The sequence below is a fragment of the Ursus maritimus genome, unplaced genomic scaffold (assembly GCF_017311325.1).
Source record: "Ursus maritimus isolate PB19 unplaced genomic scaffold, ASM1731132v1 scaffold_21, whole genome shotgun sequence".
NCBI classification, from domain to species: domain Eukaryota; kingdom Metazoa; phylum Chordata; class Mammalia; order Carnivora; family Ursidae; genus Ursus; species Ursus maritimus.
Window position 1 is genome coordinate 7562784 of NW_024424564.1, and position 21591 is coordinate 7584374.

General features: G+C 40.7%; 1 protein-coding gene across 1 annotated transcript in view; it reads right to left on the reverse strand.

Moving 5' to 3' along the window:
- Positions 1 to 1197: 1197 nt before the first annotated feature.
- The window catches only part of WIF1 (WNT inhibitory factor 1), a 65261-nt gene continuing 44867 nt past the window's right edge, over positions 1198 to 21591 (reverse strand). The window contains exons 4-10 of the mRNA XM_008684375.2: positions 16687 to 16827; positions 15689 to 15784; positions 14615 to 14710; positions 10677 to 10772; positions 5262 to 5357; positions 4677 to 4772; positions 1198 to 1587 (exon numbers count right to left, since the gene is read on the reverse strand). Of these exons, the coding sequence (XP_008682597.2) occupies positions 1466 to 1587; positions 4677 to 4772; positions 5262 to 5357; positions 10677 to 10772; positions 14615 to 14710; positions 15689 to 15784; positions 16687 to 16827 (743 nt within the window). The 3' untranslated portion in view covers positions 1198 to 1465. The remainder of the gene's footprint in view (positions 1588 to 4676; positions 4773 to 5261; positions 5358 to 10676; positions 10773 to 14614; positions 14711 to 15688; positions 15785 to 16686; positions 16828 to 21591) is intronic.

A 21591-nucleotide genomic window follows, 5' to 3' on the forward strand; every position in this document is an offset into this window, starting at 1 on the left:
ATGTATAGGCTTTAGATGATTATAACATAAAGTCCACATTTCCTTGGGAGGATGAGGAGACCAAAATATGTTGGAAAGTACCACCCTGGGATTTGTGGAGTTTTGTGTTCTGCGTTTGCTGAGAAAAAGGCAGGAGGGGGAATCGCCTAGTGTTAAGTCTTCGGAGTCAGGTGACATGAATTGAAACCTGTCCCTCTCACATGTGATCTTGGGTAAATTGCTACATATCTCCCTGCCTCAGTTTTCTTATCTGTAAAGGGGCACAATGATACCTGCCTCACTGAATTGTAAGACAACATGCTATCATGTTCTTGGGAACCAATAGCTTTTTAGTAAGTGGTAGCTCTTGTCATTTGCAACATTCTGACACTTTCAGAAAGTCTTAGAAAGCCTCCCACTGAAGGGATATTGAACACATTCTCGTTAGAGAAGACTTCTTGAAAGCAATGCCAAGTAAATGGGGGCTGACAAACATAGGAAGGTCTCAAGCAGAGCCCAGAGTGCAGCGCGGCGTGGCTGGAGCAGAGGCAGAGGGCTGGAAGATGGTGCGCCTGGGGAGCTGGACTGGGTCAGAGAATAGAATATCTTCTCTTTTTTATGATACTGCAGAGTTTTCATTGCAACCAATTTTATTTCCACTTATTGCAATTCATTGCCACTGACTTTATTTCCCCAAGATAGCACATGCACAGACCACTCCATACAACCCTCAGAAAACTAAAGCAGCACCTTTATTTCATACGAACAGTATAAAATGTTCATTATGTAAGAGCTGTGTTTTGTTTACAATATATTATATTGCTTCAAGCCAATGCCAAAAGTCCATACGTTATATTCCCTATTTTATTGTGTTTACAATATATTATATTGTTAAATGCCACTGCCACAGTGTTCTTTTTCTTCTTTCTTTCTTTCTTTCTTTCTTTCTTTCTTTCTTTCTTTAATACTGAATTCTCTGGAATCATCGTCAGGTCAAAATGTATTGTGAATTTAAGAACAAGGGAAATTTTAAAAATGTGACAAATGTCTAAACACGTGACAATAAAATTAGAAATGTTGTAACTTCAACACGATTAACTGCTCCAACCAAACCCTTGATTTACGCATTTTTGTTCCATTTACCTTCTCCAGTGTTCCCCAGCCCCTCGACATCATGAGTGCATTGTAATTTTGGAAATTACTCGACAGCTACGCAACTGAAAAGATACAGTTTTAATCTGATCAACTGACATAACATCAAATCTGTCCCAAAGCCCTGAAACAAGAAATCTATACCATCTCGCTACAGACGTACTTAGAAAACTTAAAAGGAAGAGTAAATATCAGCTCAGTGATTTATAATGAAGCTAATAAAATTCAGGCCAGTATTCTTAACTGTAATGAACATTATTTGAACACTCAACACATGAAAGGTTAACAAAGGCTATGAACTTGGTGTAACTTAAAACGTTTCAGATGTCGGAGTTCACCAGATGTAATTGGATTCAGGTGGATCCTGCCGCTCCTCAGCCTTTTTAAGTGAAGGCGTGTGCTGCCTGAGCCGGGTGCCTGCTGGCCTCAGGGCATGCATGAGGCTGGCTCCGTACCCTGTAAAATTATTCACAGCTTAAAAGAAAAGAAACTACAAAACCAGGCTCTTCAGATTCATTATTAACCATTCAAATGAAATCCATTTTCCCTTTTCAACCCAGAGTGAAAGACTACAGCCAACACCAAAACCACCTGAATGGAGACATATTACAGGTTCAAGATCTGTGCTAAAAAAAGAAAACCCATTTCAGGAACTCCATCAAATCTGGCTTCCATAGAAGCTCTGACTCACTATAGATTTTGGCCATGCAGAAACTCTTGATGCAAAGTTTGGATGAATGTGATCGAATGAAGGATTGTCTCCACCCAAGGTCTGGTAAGGATCTGGCACTGAGGTCCCCAAAGCAGGGATGCTCTTGCAGAGGACTGGATCATCGTCACTGCATTGCAAAACCAGCCTCGATTATATCGATCCAGAACACGCCCCACTCTTCGTATCGATCACACAATCAAGTGTGGCTATTGCACTTACACAGAATACGCATTTTGTAAGAAGTAAGGGCTTCCATGATACATTTTAGAGAAGGGTTATGATTCGAACAGACTCCTTAGCAATGGGGATTTGTCAGTTTCAGTCATGGCGGGCATCTATCCATTTCCAGCCTAGTTTTAAGTGGACTGTAACACTCATTCCCATAGCTTCAGATCTCCCTTTCTCCTACTTGTGGACTTCTGGAGGTGCTTGGGGCACTGACTCATTTCTACTGATTTCCTAAAACAGACCCAAGACGGCAATCACATTTTAAAAATCTGCCTCCATCTTCCTGTGCATTTGGCATTCCGTTTGTTCCCTGTGGTTTTTAAATGCAAGCATGCCATTAAGTAACTACTGAGAACAGAATACTTTGGTCCTGAATGTGTTTCTTTGAATTGTCAGTATGTAGGCTAGTAGCTCAAGGAACAGCCAGAACATGAGCCAACAATGCGCTGGAGGAAATCCCTACCCTGCTGTTCTCCCCGCCACCCATGAAGCCCGAACCTCCCTGCTGGCGAGGGTGAGCCTCAGCCGGGAAGTCTGTCTCCAATGTCCTCCTCCCCAATAACATGTCTGGGTGCCCGAGACCTCCCAAAGTGTCACCTCGCTGGGAGTCTGTTCTCAGCAGAACTCCGTGCCTCAGCGCTTCCTTGTCACCTCCCCCTGGTCAAAATAAACCTCTTCTTTCAGCCTGATGCTCTAAGCTAATGTACAAGAGGCTGGGTGGCCTCTCCTGCACAACACATTTGCATTTTAATCAGGCACTGGGCATCTTCTTGAGGCAACGCCTTGATCTGAGGGAGGACATGGATGACAAAACTCTCACCAGCAGTTGGAGGAGCGGGGGTGGGTGGGGGCTGGCAGACCTGTCCGAATTGCTCATCGATGCCACCTGAGGGTCCTTGACTTGCCTTCTTTTTGAAGGCGTGACTGGGGTATCAGCAGGAACAGTGGCCCTCTACTCTCTTGCCATCACTCTTGGTCACCAGGTCCCAAATATGGGTCCCAGATCTCTGTAACTGAGGCCTGGGATGTATCGTATGACCTCAGGCCATCCCTAGGCCCGCTGATATCTCAAAAGTTACTTGCATTCCCAGTTAAGTGTGGCATAAAGAATTTGGTTTACTCTTTTCCAAAGGGTCTCTAGAAATGGTTAGTTTTCTACAGGTCTTTTAGTCCAAAAAAAGCTTCCCCCAAGTGTGTCCCTGCAGGGAGAGCTGGGGAAAGAACTATTCTCCAGAGGAGCTGAACTTCTTGTTAAGCTACACCCACCTGAAGCCAATTCAATCTCCCATCCAGTCAATTTAGCGCGTGACAAGACTCAAGTCAATGGCTTAGTGTAGCCTAGACCAGACATCAACCCGCCTTAAAACCAACCAACAAAAAAGCGTGTATACCTACATATAAATGTGTTAGATATACATCATAATAATATAATGTGCACATTATAAAATATGCACAAAATTAGAGATTTGGGATTGAGATATGTAAATGTATTTAGATATAACATATGTTTACATATAAATATAATAAAATAACATAAAATATAAAACTGTTGTCAAACTCGTCTTTTCCACCCGCCTAGCTGATCATTTCTACACTCCCTGGGCTATGCAGACCACCCTTTGGAGACTGCGGATCTAGAAAAACATCTGATGTGAAGGTGATCTGTTCAATTTGTGTCCATTACTTTGGAGACTGACTGTGACAGGTACAATCTGAACTTCTGCGTTTGAAGGCACTTGCATGACTGAGGCCTTCCTTCCCTCAAAGGAAAAGTGGACCGTGGGCCCACGCTTAGGAGACTGAATTCTAGCCGCCAGATGTACCGAAACCACAATGTTTATTTCGTTCCCTCGCTCACTGACTGTCCCTCCCGCTAGAACCTGGGCTCCACCAGGCAGGGCATTTTCCGTCTGCTCACTGGCATGCCGCCAACGCCTGGATTCCTGCTTGGAACAGAGAAGATATCAATCAAAATGAAATGGTTGAAATTAACCAGTTTCATTTTGTGTCGAAAACAGGCCCGTGGTTTATTATCTCTACAGCTAGCGCGTTTTGGGTAGTCAGTAAATTTGGAAGAACACAACTCTCCCATATCCCATACTCCCATACTCCATAGACCTTTCCTTTCTTTCTTTCTTTTTGGCCTCAAAAGAACTTACTTAAAACATACCGTAACCAATAACATTTAACAATCTTAAAGAGCAAAATTCTTCATGTTTTATATGCTCACGGATAGATCTTGAAGGATGACATCAGAGCCAAATCTATATATTTGGGTTAAACTCTTACACTTGTTATTTCTTTCATAGTTACCACTCTGTATTACCACATCAACCCAAATTACTGATTTAACTTAGAAAAGAGTCGTGGAGCTATTTTACAGATGTAGTGATAATTTACACAGCTGCATTGCCCTTAGACACTAAAACTTAGACTCGAAGGTTTAGAGAGTTGTGGGAGCCAGGGGGAAGCACCAGGGAGAGGAGGCAGAGAAGGGGAAGCTGCTTTTATTGACACAGAAAGCAGGGATGGGTTAAGGGGTTATCTATTAGCCTCAGGAGCCAAGACATGGGAGAGGCAGGCTCTCCAGACGCCTCCCACTCACTTTTATTGCAGTGTCTTCCGTGCCACCCTTCTAGACATTGGCATCTGTTGGGCTCGTGGCAGGTTCCGTGGGTACCGCAGCCAGGCTCGCAGACAGCTAGAATCGGAGCAGATAAAAAGTGTTTTCTGAGTTTTCATCATTCAGCAGAATTAGCTGCGTTTCCTGCAGTTTTTAGAATGTGTTCGTTTGGACTTCATCCCTGCTGTTGTTTGTTGTTGTTTTTCTAAGCCAATCTCCAGCTATAAGTCAGTTTGGGACTTTTTGATAAAAGGCCTGAGAGAGATCATAAACTAAGCCTCATGCTTCTCAGTCACAAAAGATGCTCAGTAGGACTTGGAAACCTCTGGAATGGAAGCTCATCTTCCTTAAGAAAACCCTGAATAGTCAAAAAGTTTAGCTGCTCGTGTGTGAATGTGTCTATTTTTTCACGTGCAGGGGGTTCATACAATGTCTTTGCTCAGATAAAGGCAACAGAGACGTCGGTGGAGAAAGGCTCATGCAAGGCCCAGGCAACATGCAGTAGGTCCAGAAGCTGCGTGCGAGGAGAGCCCCAAGCCCAGGCTGATTACGTGGAGGGGGACTTACGCTTTGAGCAGAGGTCTCCTTGGTAACCTTTGGAGCACTTACATTTGCTTTTACCAATGCATTTACCTCCATTTCGGCAGGGTCGTGGGCATTTGCCTGAAACAGAGAAGGAGGCAAATAAGCAAGGGACTCAGTGCTTAGTTCGGAGGTCATCGCATTTTTCAAAGGAACTGCAGGGCTTTGGGAGGATAAGTGCTTTTAAATGGCAGCTCCTCCCACTTATTTCAGACCTGCTCTGGCTTTGATACTGTTCGAGTTTCATTCTTGGAACCAACCGGCTAGTATTTTTACTTGTGATTTCTAATGTATGTCTCCTGCAATCAGTGTGTTGCCCACATGCTACGTTTATGTTACTTTTTTATAAACAGAACAAAATTCTGATTCATAAACACTTGTACTTTAAGATACAGTACAAGTTAAGATGTGAATAAGCCGCCAAGTGATCTTTTCTCTGAGTTTTGACTTCGAATGTCACTCTTCTGAAAGCAGGCCTACATCTGTACCCGACAGTATCTTTCCAGGCCTAGGATTCTCCAGAGAGCCTGGCTGGATGCAGAGAGTTTCTTTGGTAAAGCGATCCTAGGAAACTGGAATGGGGGGACCGGGAGAGCAAAGAGTGGAAGGAGGGAAAGCCAGCACAAAAGTGTGTGTGGGGGTTGGTCATCACAACACACAACCAGGCTCCATCGTGCGGGGTCCTTCTGAGGAGCCATGGAGCCAAGTTCAAATCACTCTCAAGAAGGGAGAGGGGAGCATATGTTCATTGGCACCTGTCTCCCACTGGTCGAGGGTCACCCTATGGGATGACTTCCTCACACTTCCAATCTGCCACTATGTGAGTGCAGACTGATTTTGTAGGACTCAGAGGAGTCTCTGGGTAGAAAGCAGGAGGAGTGTGGAGTAGCTAAGATGGGGTACAATGAGGTTATGTCTGTGAAAAACAGGTTCCCACAGCAGTGACTGGAGTGAAAGGCTGGCTGAGAAGAGATAAGAGGTGGGGCATCAAAGGGGCCCCATACCACACCTATGCTTTTTTCTAGAATGTCTTAGATCCTCATGGTACATCACTCTTTCTTTTATGTCGGTGCCAAATGAGAATTGTTAATGTTTTCACAGCTCTTTGGGTTACAGGATTTTAGAGCTGGAGTAGGGCCTTAGATGTAAAGATGATATAATGACTGTCTTATTCCAGAAGCTATTTATTCTCCCTCTGCAATCTAGAATTTGCCATCCGGAGGCTGAATGTTTTGAAGAAATAGGAGAGCTCACCCAGAGCTGAGACCGCATCCTGTGACTGACATGATGCTGTTCCAAAGAGAGCAAAAAGCCATTAGGTTTTGGTGGTGGAGGGGTGTGGACTTTTTTTTTTTTATTGTTGTTCTTTTTCTTTTTTACATTTTAACAGAACACTCATTACAAAAGTCTTAATACATAAGGAGAAAAAATGAAATCTTTATTATAACACAACACACCTTTTATTCTCTAAGCTCTTTTTTTAATGGTCAAATGAACCTTCGAAAGAAGTGAGCTACTACATGTTTTACCAGCAAGCGCTGTGTTTGATAAACATGAGTTCCATATGCAAATTATTTTGCTGAAACACTTTACTTCTCTTTTCACTTACCCAAAAGGGCTTTCTTCATGTATAAATTGACCAAAGCAACATTTAGTCATTGTGCAGACAATACAGACTTAGTTTTGAGATGCTGGAGTCTCTCAAAAACCTAGAATGCCATTATATCTTTAAGTTTCTCTGATGCAGGGATATTCTAGAAACAGGCATCAAATGACCTTAATAATAGAACACCACCTTTTCATTGACCATTAAAAATCCAAAAGGGTCATTTTTGCTAGGTTTGTATACAAAGAATAGCATTTGCTATTTGGTCGAGATCCCAACTCTTACCTAAAGGAAAGGAATGCCTAACTCTGAATTTCCATTTGTGTCAATGAAACATCTGACCCCACCGTAGGTACAAAATTGGATCATATCACAGTACTCTGCCATGCACTTGGGTTTTTCAAGTAAACAAGATGTGGGGCAATTATTATACAGCAGAAAGGATAATACTTATTGTGAAATACCTGGTGAACCCAAATGTCCCCACGTTCAATGAGAGGTGAGCTTGGTAGCCAGGGATATGAGAGAGAACAATTGATGGAGAGAACCTTTTCACTGCCTCCATGGGTCTTTTTGTTTTCTTGGTCAGAGGGAAGTGAGAGTCCTTAGGTTCACGACAACCAGGAATAAGGACATTCTCTCTTGGTTATCATATGGCAGAAATATGACTACACTGTTCCAAATCAAATCTAATGAAGCCAAAGCCTCGTGAAGGTCTGATTGCTTAAAATTCAGAATCCTCTAAGTGTCTTTAATGTTGACTTCCTTTTCCTGAAAATATTTTGCAACAAATTCTATCCATTCGACAGTGGGAAAGTGAGCCAACTTGAAGGATTACATATTTTTACCTAAAACAGACTAAGCATTGCCTAAAGACAAACATATTTGACTAAGTTTAATCAGTTGGCATTTTTACTATAACCAGTGGATGAGTCCAGGGAAAACAATGAGTTAGGGATTGACAAAATAAGGATATTAAGCTTCCTCTGCCCATCGGATTATAAGATAACTTAAATGTGTGACTCTGCTTAGAAAACATAAAAATGGTTTACAACAGTGTCAACACTATCATTTCTGGGTCCTAGGATTCTGGGTGGTTTTTAATTGTTTTATTCAGTATTCTAAATTTTTTAATAGAGAACATTTTATTTAAAACCTCATTTATAATACAGTATAAGTAATCCATGTAAACTTTCTAACTGAAAGTTCACTGAAGATCCTTCGGATATCTAGGAACCTTAAGTAAAGGGGTAAATGTATACTTCATACATGCAGATATTTCTAACTGTGATGTTATTTGTTAACTGGCAAGAGTACCTCAAATTAAGTCAAAGCGAACTTTGAGAAGACATCAGTCCTGATAGAGGCCATGGGAAACAAAAATACATATCTCATGAAAAAAGACCAGACAATAACAAGTGTTGGCAAGGATGTGGAGAAACTGGAACTTTATACATTGCTGGTGGGAATGTAAATAGTACAGTGGCTTTGGAAACGGTTTGGCAGATCCTAGAAAAATGGAACATGAAGTTAACATGTGGTCCAGCAATTCCACTCCTAGGAATATACCCACGAGAACTGAAAACATACGTCCACACAAAAACTTGTACATGAATGCTCACAGCAGCTTTATTCACAAGAGCCCCAAAGTGGAAACAGCCCAGATGTCCATCAACTGATGAATGGATAAACAAAAGGTGGTTGGTATATCCACACAGTGGAGTATTATTCAGCAATTAAAAGGAAGTGATGCCACATGTCACAGCATGGGTGGACCTCTAGAACATTATGCCACGTGAAAGAAGTCAGACACAAAAGGGCAAATGGGATATGATTCTGTTTATATGAAATGTCCAGAATAAGCAAATCTCAAGAGATAGGAAGTAGACTAGTGGTTTCCAATATCTTGGGGAAAGGGGAAGGAGGAGTGACTGCTCATGGGGTCAGGGTTTCTTTTGTGGGTGATGACACGTTCTGGAATGAGACAGAAACGATGCTGTACAACTTCGTGAGTACACTGAATTGCGTATTTTAAAATGGTTAATTTCATGGTATGTGAATTACATCTCAATTTTAAAATAAGAGTTCATAATTCAGCTTTTTGTCTCTACTATACTAGAGACACTTTTCGACTCAGGAGCCGTTTTCGTATTTTCTTGATAATATGGTTCTTGTAATAGAAATAAGACATTTCCTAGAGGGATTTGAGCATAACTTGTGATAGGGATAATCAGGAGCCTTCAAAGGCCGACATTTTTGGGGCAGTCAGGGAAAAAAGGGATAAAAATCATTGTCTCTGCCAATGGAAGGGTCATAAACCCAAGGACATACTTACGTGAAGAGAAATAAGCCCAAGAACAACGATTTATAAGTATGACCCATCTAGGTATATGAAGTCTGAGAGTAAGTATGGCGAGAAAATTGAGGGGAGTTAGTTCAGAGATCTCTTTATCAGGGCAGGGTAATTAATAAGAACAGAAACCACATCGTGACAATTAATTACACATTCTATGGAAACTCCTGAGGTATTTCATTTGAACTCTATCAGAAATGGTTACTTCATCTACTACTCATTAAAGTACAAATAAATTAGAGTTTGAGAGTTAAAATAGGAAGTAAATATTACTTAATTTTGAGCCCACTGCACCCACTTCAGAAACTATGGTCATACTAAACACAGCAGTATTTTACAGACACAATACAGATGGAAATGAAAATGCCGTATCCCAGAACTTCCAGAAGGGCAGGGACACGGCACCCTTAGCAGACATGCTCACGTTCTTTTTGCTCCTTCCCGAACAGAGCTCTAGTGTCATCTGTTTTCTGGATCAGAAAATGACCTAGGATGAGGTTGGCTCAGCGCTGAGTTTAATAGAGGGCGTCAGTGATTTGCTGAGGGTTACACGGCTGGTAGGTGGCAGACCAGGATAAGCACTTTGATATCCTGATTCTGAAAACAATGATTATCTACCACATTCCACCCTTCAGGTTTTCTTTCTTTGTATGGAAGCGAGACAAACGTATCGTGAAGGCATAATGAAGACAGAACTGCACTGATCTTAAGTTTACAGTTCAACTATTTTCTTACCTAAATAAACACTCGTGTGACACTTCATCAGTCAAGATATAGAGCATTTTTGGCACCCCATAAAGTTCCTTTGTGCCCTCAACCACGATCCTCGTTCCTACTATCATCCATTAATTTTGCCTGTTCTTCAACTTCATAAAAATGGAATCGTGCAGTATGCACTTCTTCCTTTACTTAACATCTGCGCAATTCATTTGTGTTGTGTGTGCTGTTTGTACTTTTTCCTTTTCTTTTTTTATTGCTGTGCACCCCTTCTACCTTTTTCTTGAATCTATCCTTTCCTCTTAGATGGCTCCCTGGCTCTGTCTGATTCAGGGAAGAAAGTCTATGCCTGCAAGTAGACACACAAATCCACCTATCCCAAAACTCTGGTCTACATTTCTAGGCTGAAGTGATGGGCTCTGCACAATGAGAAGGGGACAAACTCACTAAAGAAACAACGCCACATGCTGAGAAACCCAAACCCAGATATAACTGAGTCAGAGTGTGTGCTTGGAGTTACGGAAGCTATGGCACCCACTGCCCCACCTTTCGCCAAAATGAATGGTGGCTAAATCTAGTGAAAAGAAACCACTGGCTTGAGACCTTCGATAAGCTATTCATTGTCTCTGGGCTTCAGCTTCCTCACTCATAAAATGATGGGGTCAGGTGGAGTATTGAGGCTCCCCCCCCCAAAATGAAGAGAATGCAGAAGGTCAATACTCACTTATTTCACACTGTTCTCCCTCTAGTCCTGGAGGGCAAATACACTTTCCAGGGTAGAAACAGGTCCCTCCATTAAAGCAGGTAGTTGAGCAGTTTGCTATTAGAATGGATAACAGGGTAATTGCATTAGACAGTTGGTTAAATCTTAAAAAAAAAAAAATCTAATTTCACTTAAAGTGAAGTGATACTTCTGAGACATCTGCCTCCTGCCCGTTTACTTACTTGGTCAAGTAAGCCACTTTGCAAATGCAAAAATTGTAACCAATTGCTTGACCATTGGCAGATTCCAGCAACATAATAGGATAGCACACACACTATATGCTATTCTCGGGGGGGGGGGGCTTCTATCTTAAAGAAAAAAAGGCAGACTGTGTAAAAAAAGTTATCTTTTTTATTTTCTTGTAAATATGCCCTTTAAAAAAGAACACTATAAACCTCCTAAAATATTTTTTGAAGCTAAAAGAAGAGTAAAAAGGAGAAGACTTACTTTAGAATAGATAAAAGGGAGAGAGGCCATAAATACTAGGAGCCGGCAAAAGAGAAAGCAACTTTTTCTTCAGAATGAGAACAAAGATTCATCTTATGTAATAGGGATTTAAAAAAATAGACTTTTATGACATTTAGAGGAAGGAGTCCTGGTGTTCGGAAAAGGATAGACTAGGCAGGGGAGTGGAGCATCGACTTGGACAGACTATTGTGGGAGTCCGATGAACTAGATTTTCCAGGTAATTATCATACTGTTTGTGATTCATCCTAAACCCTGTCTTTGTGTCGACTTCTGGAATTTCACTCCTCACACCTAAAATAAAGGGAGGACAAAAACGGGGCCGAGGGTAGAGCAAGTATCTAAAAATAGACAAGTTGGCTCCTTCTATAAAGGAGATTAAAATGAGAGCTTGGATTCTCAGCAACTCCAGTTATAGGCCCATTTGTTCTTGTCCTATATAAAATGGGCCAAAGTTGGCTACAGATGAGCAAACACTGAAGCAAGCTTCCAGGAGAAAAATCAGAGAGGAGATCCAAAAGTTATGTGTATGCTTTCTTTGTGGAAAAGAAAGCCAACCGGCATGTTCTGCAAATATCATGCTTCTTAAATGATAGAGCTCTTGTTTAAAATCCCAAGTATCTCCCTTCTTGAGGCAACGCCCTACTTGCTTTGGCACACCCAGCCTCCCGAAGCAGAGGGGAGCAGCAGCATTTGGGTACAGAATTTAGGATTTAGGAGAACCAGCTCTTTGGGCTTCCTCCTTGCTAATTGCTGCTTGTATTGTTGGGGCTGGACAGTCGTTTTTTCGAGTGTAATTCTGTGTCCCCACTTGTCCCTGTTTCTCCTGGGGAATTAAGAAGAGATGAGAAAACATCAGGATCAGGGTCTACTTGGCCAGAGCCCTCTGGGAACTATCCCTTCTAACAAATAGAACGCAATGAACCTAGGAGCTGAATTGGAAGTCACGGAACGATGACAAAGCTAGTTAAAGAATGTGGCCGCGCTCTTAGTATTTGTACAATACTTTACAAGCTTCTCTACATTTCTGTTGTACAATGATTCTGGACTAGGAAAATGAACCAGAGACACCAGGTAACTTTCACTGGGGTTGAGGGCATGCCGGGCCAGGGCTTACCTATTCATTTCCTAAAGTTTGCAACAGATATCCCAAGAGCCACTGAAAGTTAATCTTTAGCGTTGCTTCAAATGTGTTGTGCCCAGGTTGAGCTCTGTGCCAGTAATTAAACCATTTTTCAGAAGCTCTATACTCCCTCCTGGATGATAAATGCATCTTTCTGTTGAGGTAGTAAAAACCATTATTTTTTAATATTCCCAGATCTCCAATGAGACCAAGTGGAATTTCAACAGACTTTCCAAAAGAATAATAATAAAAAATTACTGGAGTCTAACAAGTAGGGAAAACCTTTCACCTGAAAGGTAAAATATTACAAAATGTAAAACATACTGGAATACGCATATTTTCCTTCAACAGGGACCACGCAGTGTTTGTGGCTCCGTGGCGTTAGAAAAACATTGCAGTTGGCACTCCATTATACAGACAACGCCAATGACAGCCGCATCTAAGCAGGCCTCACAAACAGTCTCTTTAAACCTGGTCATACCTGAGTTCTTCATCCAAATCTCTGAGGGATTTGCTCTATTTCCTAACAGTTTTGTGATAATCTGAGCTTAATTCTGCGTCAAGAATCACCCAATTTTGGAAGAGCAGAGATGCTGAACGCTAAATTTAGACAAACAAAAAGGAACTTTTTTCCTTCACTGGCTGTTCTTAGCATATCATTTAGTGCTTAACCTTTATGAATCCAAACTTTAAGGTTGTGTTAAATCCAATACTCTAGTTTTAGATCACTTAAAAGTAAAAGGTAGAGATGAACTCACATATCCTCTCGATTAGCTTGGGGCTGGGGAGCCAGGGGCAGTGGCTTAATTCCCAATTTAGAGACGGGAAAAGTGTGACCCACAGAGAGATCAAGTCGTCAGCCCAGATGCAGAGTCTGGGGACCCGAACAGGTAGCCTGAGTGACCATACAGTCAGCAGAAGGTGTGAGTTCGGGTCAAGCTACTAGAGCTCCATGAACCTCATTTCGCTTCTCCGAGAATGAAGCAGATACAATCTACGTATCTCAAAGGGCTGTTGAGTGTAAGATCAGATAAAGGTGGGAGGTACTTTATGTACCAAAGAGCAGATGCCTGTAAGTTATTCTGATTCACGCTGAGGGATTCTTCTTAGAGTTTTTCCTTCTTTTTTATATTATTTTTTTTAAAGATTTATTTATTTATTTAACTGACAGAGAGACAGCCAGCGAGAGAGGGAACACAGGCAGGGAGAGTGGGAGAGGAAGAAGCAGGCTCCCAGTGGAGGAGCCTGATGTGGGGCTCGATCCCAGAACACTGGGATCACGCCCTGAGCCGAAGGCAGACGCTTAACGACTGAGCCACCCAGGCGCCCCTTCCTTCTTTTTTAAAAAGTGGTTCATTTCAATCTTAATTGGTGCTCAGTGCATGATCACTGAAGAGATGCTTCTCAAAACTAACACATCTTTTTATCTCACGGCATGTATTTATTTTTAAAAAAAACTGGCTCTACTCATGCAATTAGCGTTTTTGACACAAGGATAATGTCATTAAACACATACACTTTGCATGATACTTTTCAAGTTTTTTTCTCCCATAAAAGATGTAAGCTGGGCAAAACAAACAGGTATCTTGTAAAGCCTATGGGCCATTCAATATTTTAGAGCAAGTTCGAACCCACTTCCTGAGAGTGAGCCTGGCTGTGATGCCGTGTCACAGGAAGGAGGAAAACCATGTCTCAGGGCCGTCCTCTGTGAGCAGATCACTGGATTGGGGGTCAGTCAGGAAACGTGGAGCAGGCTGTTTCACTTGTCTTTGAAGTTCACCCGTAAAGCAGATTTAAGACATACCAAAACCCCATATGGCACACAAAAATCCAGGCTGCCCTCCCATCAGGGTGTCAGTGGGAGACAGCTGTCCAGCAGGGGTGACATCTCTCTAGCCCGCATCTGGGACGGGCACCTCGGTAGGACCACGAGGCGAACTCCTCTCCATAGAATAGGTGTGGACGTTTTGGGGATCACTTCTGGGGCCAAGACTTCTTTTTGTTGTTCTGTTTGAAAGTAGCATCTCCTCCAGTCTCCTTCTCTGCTCATTGGTTCCAAAGAGCTCTGAATCACAGCATGAAGGGCTGCCCTGCCCACCGTCGGGATGCCTGCCCTGGAGCATTCTATGAGTGCATACAAACCTCTAGTGTGTTGAACTACGCTAAGATTTGGGGTTAAAGTTATTATAGCAGCCAACAAACTCTTATACCCTATTTATAGAGCTATTATGGAGAGTGATGATATAGTAAATACACTTAACTGAACATTTAAAAAGTAAAAAGAATCTTGTTCTTAAAAGGAAACTGTTACCTTTATCACAATTGACTCCATAGAATCCAGGTGGGCAGATGCAGAACCCAGGAGTGACACAAAGCCCGCCGTTCATACACCGCGGTGTGCAAAGGGCTAATAGAGAGAGAGCCGTGATTAAGGCTAAGTAGGGTTTTGGGGAAGGACCATTTTGAAAATATCAGTAATACAATAGCTCTACATTTTCGATCTTTGTGGTCGACTCCAATGTCTTTAGGAATACAGGTGTGCTATATTAAACATTATTTATGAGTTGTAAATGAGGCGCTTTTTTTTAAACCAATTTCATAGATGAGAATTTTGGAATTGTTCCATTCCAGTGGCTGATGAAAATTTGCCTGGAATCATTACTTTGACGAAGACGTGGCCTTCTTAAGACTGTAAATATTTTACCCTGCCCTATTTCTTAGATTTTCCAATTCCAAAGTATATGCACATGAGAAAAATTCCAGTGTCTTGAAGATGAAAAATATTTTGCTTACTCTCATCAAAAAAGCTCTTAGTATTTAAACATCCTGTGGTTAGTCCACATTTTCTTGTTTAACTCTTTCATATAATAGTAATTTCACTGAGATAGATATTCTTACAATACAAATGATTTTCACCTTTTTTTTTTTTTTGCCTTATAGCAACTTCATAACTCAGGTGTAGACTTAGTTGTGAATCAAGCTACTTTTAATTGGAATAGATATTGTCAAATCAATCATAATATTAGCTTTTTAAAAAAAATTTAAGTGGAGGAGAAAAATTTCAAAACTTTCATAAGATTATGCCAAAACATAGTGTATATAATAGTGAATTAGGGATGGGGGTGTGTGGGTAGTGGCCACAAAGAATGTAGACATTGTGCTACCGTTCTCTGCCCCTGTCACCATATATTGGATTTAACAGAAAACCATCTTAGAAGTACTTTCCAACTGCTCTTCTGTGGCTCTTTAAGATTTTACCAATCTTTACGATATGACGAGAAAAATAATTTCAAGGACTGTGTTACAAAAGCATATGGGGGGCTCTTGTGTGACATCAATTTCATTAGGAAGCAGATGAGGGTAGCTGGCTCTATCTGCTCTTTACCTTTCTCACAGTGGGGGCCATAGAATCCATCAGGACAGTGGCAGATACGTCTTTCATTGCAAAAGCCTCCGTTTCGACACCCTCCTGGGCATTCGGCTTCACCAAAGAAAAACAAGGTTATATGGACACCTCTGAAATTGTGTTGGGTGAATTACAGCAAGCATGAAGAGGTTAGTGGTGACTTTCCCCCCAGTGCACGATGATCGTAATTTACTGAATACTGATAAGTTCTACTTATATTCTCTCTATACCTCTTGTACTCCACTAAGTCCTCATCAAAGTCAGATTTTGCTTCCCTCAATTCTACTTCCAACAGAGGGGGCTCACGGAAGAAGGCAAAGCAAGTTTTATTCTGCCTTCATCCCCTCCTATCAACTACTGTACCTTCTTAAATTCACATTGAAATAAATGATATGGCCCACAGTGTTCACTTTCAGAGGGTGGAATGGCCTTCTGGTTTATTTTTAGAGCACTAAAAGCTTCCAGAGCTTAAATTCTGTGCTAGAAAAGCTTATATCAAGATGGGGAAAAAATCTAGGCCTTCATGCTTAAATGGGCATCAGGGTGAGATGCCTTTGTCTGGCAGAGATTGTTGGTGTGATGGTGGAACCCTGTCCTCCAGGAAGGTCAGCAGCACCAAGCTTATGGTGGGGGTATGAATGGTATTGGCCTCAACAGGTGGTAGTTGCTGGTAATAACTGACAACCTTGCTAGGAGGTTGGGGACTCCCAAAGACTGTGTTGGACGAGAGGAAGGAGAGAGGTAGAAGAGAGTGCTTTTGAAGGGTATTGGGAGTTCATAAAATTGTGAATGGGGTCATAGCAGAGAAAATCTGTCTTAGTATTATACTGGACCATGCAGTAACCAGCCCCTCCACTCACTGATGTCATTATAATTATACCAAAAACTTATCTATCTATCTATCTATCTATCATCTATCTATCCACAACACACCTAGAAGCCTTATGAGCTTTCTCTTGATGGTGATCACTGATTACCTTGTTGACATGTTTTGAAGAAGATAGCATTTTGAGGCGTCTGCAGGATGGTGTTGCCTTCAGAATTCATTACAATCACATTCACTTCAAATGCTGCCACTCCATCTTGTTTTCCAAGACATGGGAAACCAACTTGAACAACTAAAGAAAAAGCAAATATAGAGAAACAGTTTATCTGGTTAATTCCAGTTGTATAGAAATCTTGCTAAGAGACACAAAGAACAAAGCAATTATGTTCACATTTCATTATTTGATATTCTTGTATCTCGACCAGAGTAGGGGCTGTATTTTGATCATATGGGCATTCTCCACAGAACTTATACATCATGCTAGGTGGAGAAAGAATGAATGACTCATGAATTTGTGCCCTACTAGTATGGAATCTGGGTATTTTGTTCCTGGGCTGGGCTTGTACCATCTTGAGAAAAACATTTTCTCTAAAAATCAAAGGAGCAAATAGGCAGCGCAGATTGATTAATTAAGGAAGGAAACCTTGTGGGCACCTTCACCAGCCTCCATATAACCCAAAAAGAGCTAAAAAACAGTATTCCAGAATCTATTAAATAAAGACCCATAGGCACTAGTTTATTTTTACTCTGCATGCTTGTAAGTGACACAATATTTTCCTTGGAAATATTCTACAACTCAGACTAGACTCCAATGATTGGATTGAGTTAGTGAAACCAATATTTTCTCAGGCTATTTGTTAATATTAAGAAGTGTTCATATCTTGGGGATCTAGAAGGGAATTAGGTATAATACAATAAGCTTATATGTAATGGTTTAGGTTCCTAAAAATGAGCCATTTTTGTGTGTGTGAGTGTAATGATCACTGGGGGTGTGTAGATGTTGACTTAGCAAAGAGTGGCAACTGTTTGATGATGATGATGATGGTGTACCTGGAGAGCAAGGAGGCCACCAACTGTGGAACGCCCACAAGTCAGTGGGTGGAAAATGGATCAAGTCATTGGCTAAGAGGTCAATTATGTAAATTTCTTCTTCTCCTTTTCCTTCCCCTTCTCTTTCTCCTTCTTCTTCTTCTTTTTTTTAAGTAGGCTCCATGTTCAGCATGGAGCCTGCCATGGGGCTGGAACTCATGACCCTGAGCTCAAGACCTAAGCTGAGATCAAGGGTCAAGATGCCTAAACGACTGAGTCCCCGATTATGTAAATTTCTAAAATCCACTGGATTATCATAACATATCCACTGGGGAATACTGATCTAGCTGATCCAATAGGCTCTAGTTCTTCCTTATAAACAGGAAGAAATTTTGCTAATCAGTAGATATTTGAAATTTTGCTTCATTTTGTTTCTATATGGCAGGTTACTGCTACTGCCAAGCTTAGGAAAATCATACCAAGCCAAGAAAAATCCTTTCCCTTTAGAGTTTTCACAAACCTTTCTCCTAGCTTTATAAGAAGGAATGATTTGGAAATTGGTTTGCTTCCACAAGGCATTGCACAGGAGCTGGTCATATAATCTTCTTAATGGGTTTAACAACCAAAAACCCCTCTCAAGGCTTTGGCATTGTCAGTGTTTATTACTGTGCCATTTTAAAAATAATATGGATTTCCAGTTGTGAATCTTGAGATCTGAGCATTGCAAATAATCAATTACATGGTAAAAAGGAAATACAGACATTTTAACAGAAGTAAAAAGAGAAAACCAAATTGCGTCTGAAGTTTCAAAGTAAAATTGTCCCCGCTGAAAGCCTTGGTTTAATGAAATCTTACACAAGAAAGCACCAATTTACAAAACACAAAAATCCATTGTAGGGATTTCCATTTCAAAAAGAAGCAGAAGAGTTGACAAATTTCTTTCAATTGTTAACTCTTCCAGTGCATTTTCACTTGGTCCAGTTCTACAATTTTGTTAATCTTTCTCATGAATCTTTTGCATGGATGGGGAGGTCGACAACTGCCCCGAGGCATAAAAGGAAGGAAGAACCTGGAAGGATTCTTAGAGATAAAACTTTCAGAATTTTCTCACCACGTGCCATCAGCCGAACTACTATTTTCCAGGTGCATCTTTTTCTTGGACTTTACTCAGCCCCACTTCACAGCCCACTTTATTCTTTTAAAAAGGCACTTCATGGGGCACCCGGGTGGCACAGTCGGTTCAGCATCCGACTTTTGGTTTCCGCTCAGGTCGTGATCTCAGGATTGTGAGATCGAGCCCCACTTTGGGCTCCGTGCGGGCATGAAGACTCTCTCTCTTCCTCTGCCCTTTCCCCTGCTGCAGCACGCACGTGTGCTCTCTGTCTCAAATAAATAAATCTTAAAAAAATAAAAATAAAAAAGGCACTTCAGTTTTATTTTAGCTTTAAGAATCTTGGCATGGAAGAGAAGATGCTTATAAGCAAATTCATCTTCATTTCTGTTTATCAGCATTGTCAAATTTCAGAACACATCTTGGATGTTAGAGATAAAAAGTGTCTTATTATGTATGTGGAAAGTTCAGCTAAAAATAATTACTAGTTTGCCCATATTTTCAAATGTGCTAAAAGCAAACCATTTACAAATAGGCTTAAATTATGACATATTCGCAGGTTCCAGTCATCAGGGGGTGCTTCTAGAAGGTCTGGAGTGCTCACATAAAAGTGTGTGACTTGCTAACATGGCCTGAGTCAATGAAAAATAAATATGCAGAGGGTTCCCTGGCCTGTGGTCATCTAAAAAGTATAGCTCTGAACAATCCCAGGAAAGAAAAACAAGGATGCAAAATCCAATAGAAAGTTCAAAGAGGAAAACACACTGCAAGTAACATTCGTTAGGGTCTGCAAGATGAGTTTTCCCCTTTAAATGGTTAGTTACAAATTTGAATCAAGATACAAAGGGTTTATCTGCTCAAGAAATATTGAGCGCTCACTATGAACCAGGCACTATTCTAAGTACTGAGGATACTTTAGAGAAGAAGACAAATAAAACTGCCCCCCTTTTGTGGAACTTGAGTTTCAGCAACTTGGTTTGAAGACAATTTGTGATATAAAATATTTTAATCTTCTAAAAATCTAGAAAAATAAACATCAAACATTTAAAGCCACAGACATAAATTGGAATTGAAAGTAGTTTCAACGTTTGTTTTAGGTCGACAACTACTGGATTCTTTGGGTATCGACCTTTATAATCTTTCAGTTTGCCTGTATTTTAACTTCACAACAGATGCATAAACATCTTCTGGAAATATTGTCTAATGCTTACAATAAGGATCAGGTAGAGAACTACCCTTGCTATGACCCACTGATTTGGGTGGGTTTAGTGAAACTCTTTGGGCCTCAGTTTCCTCGTTTGGCAGTAAGACTAATACTATTAATAAAATAATTCTTAGGAAATTTTTTGTGTGACGATCCTGTTATTTGGAAGTTTAGAGAAAAATCGAATGTTGTCATTTGCCATCAAATATGTCTTTCATTAAAAAAAAATCTTGGGGCGCCTGGGTGGCACAGCGGTTAAGCGTCTGCCTTCGGCTCAGGGCGTGATCCCGGCGTTATGAGATCGAGCCCCACATCGGGCTCTTCTGCTATGAGCCTGCTTCTTCCTCTCCCACTCCCCCTGCTTATGTTCCCTCTCTCGCTGGCTGTGTCTCTCTCTCTGTCAAATAAATAAATAAAAAAAAATCTTTAAAAAAATAAAAATCAAAAAAAATCTTATCAGGGGCGCCTGGTGGCTCAGCCAGTTGAGCGTCCGACTCTTGATTTCAGGTGAGGTCATGATCTCGGGGTCGTGGGATGGAGCCCTGCGTCTGGCTCTGTACTTGGTATAGAGTCTGCTTAAGATTCTCTCTCTCCCTCTCTAAAAAAAAAAAAAAATCTTATCAAAGCACTCCCTCATGTAGCATAGTTATGCCTAATTCTGTCAGATGGAAAAGAAAAAAAAGTCTTATATTTTTGAGTGAAAAACTTTAGGCAATCTTGGCAGATAACTAAAGATGTAGCATCTTTATTCTCTTAGTAAACCAATAGGAAAGCTATCTCTAAGAATTATTGTACTAATCTAAAATTATGTTCAATTCATGTTAATATTCATATGAAATATTTTCCTTCTTCATCTTTTAAAGATCTAACACTCTAGATTTAAAACTGTGCTCATTTTCCTTACATATTTATAATCACAACTTAACAAATGCAACTTCAATTAAAAAGGAACACATCACAAATTCCCTCAGCTCAGGTTGAAAGTGTTTACCAACACATACCTATCTCTTTTGAAACAGGAGTTATGTCAACATAATTATGGTCTGAATCTCAATACAGAATGATTTGAACGGAACTAGGAAATAAAATTTGAAAGTTAGGAGGTACCTAGTTTATGAGTTTCAATGAATTAACTTTTAAAATAAAAGGAGAAATTAAGATATGTAAATTACACTAATTACACTTGCCTATTATTCAGTTTTAAAACATGAAATAGAAATTCTATTTCTTTTTGTGCAAATTCTACCTGTCCTCCTTTCTGTTTATAAATTTTATCTATAAGACCATTCAAGTAATAAGACTTATACCTTTTAAAGTGTTTCCAAAAAATTTGTTTAAAAAAAAAAAACACCTGGGGTGCCTGGGTGGCTCAGTCTGTTGAGTGTCTGACTCTTGATTTTGGCTTGGTTCATGGTCTTGGGGTTGTGAGATCGGGCCCCACAATGGATTCTGTCCTTAGCAGGGAGTTTGCTTGAGATTCTGTCTCTCCCTCTCCCTCTGTCCTTCTCCCCTCATATAAAACCAACAACAACAACAACTACTACAAAACCAAAAAACAACACCTGACTTTAGTTAGGCTCAGCTTTAGTAATTGACTTTCGTGCAAATTGTGCTCTACTCAAGCTAGATTTCTTTCAGTTCCTCAACACATGGTATATGGCCACATTGTCCTGACTGCACACCTATCCTGCTGCTTGGAATATTCTTTCTCT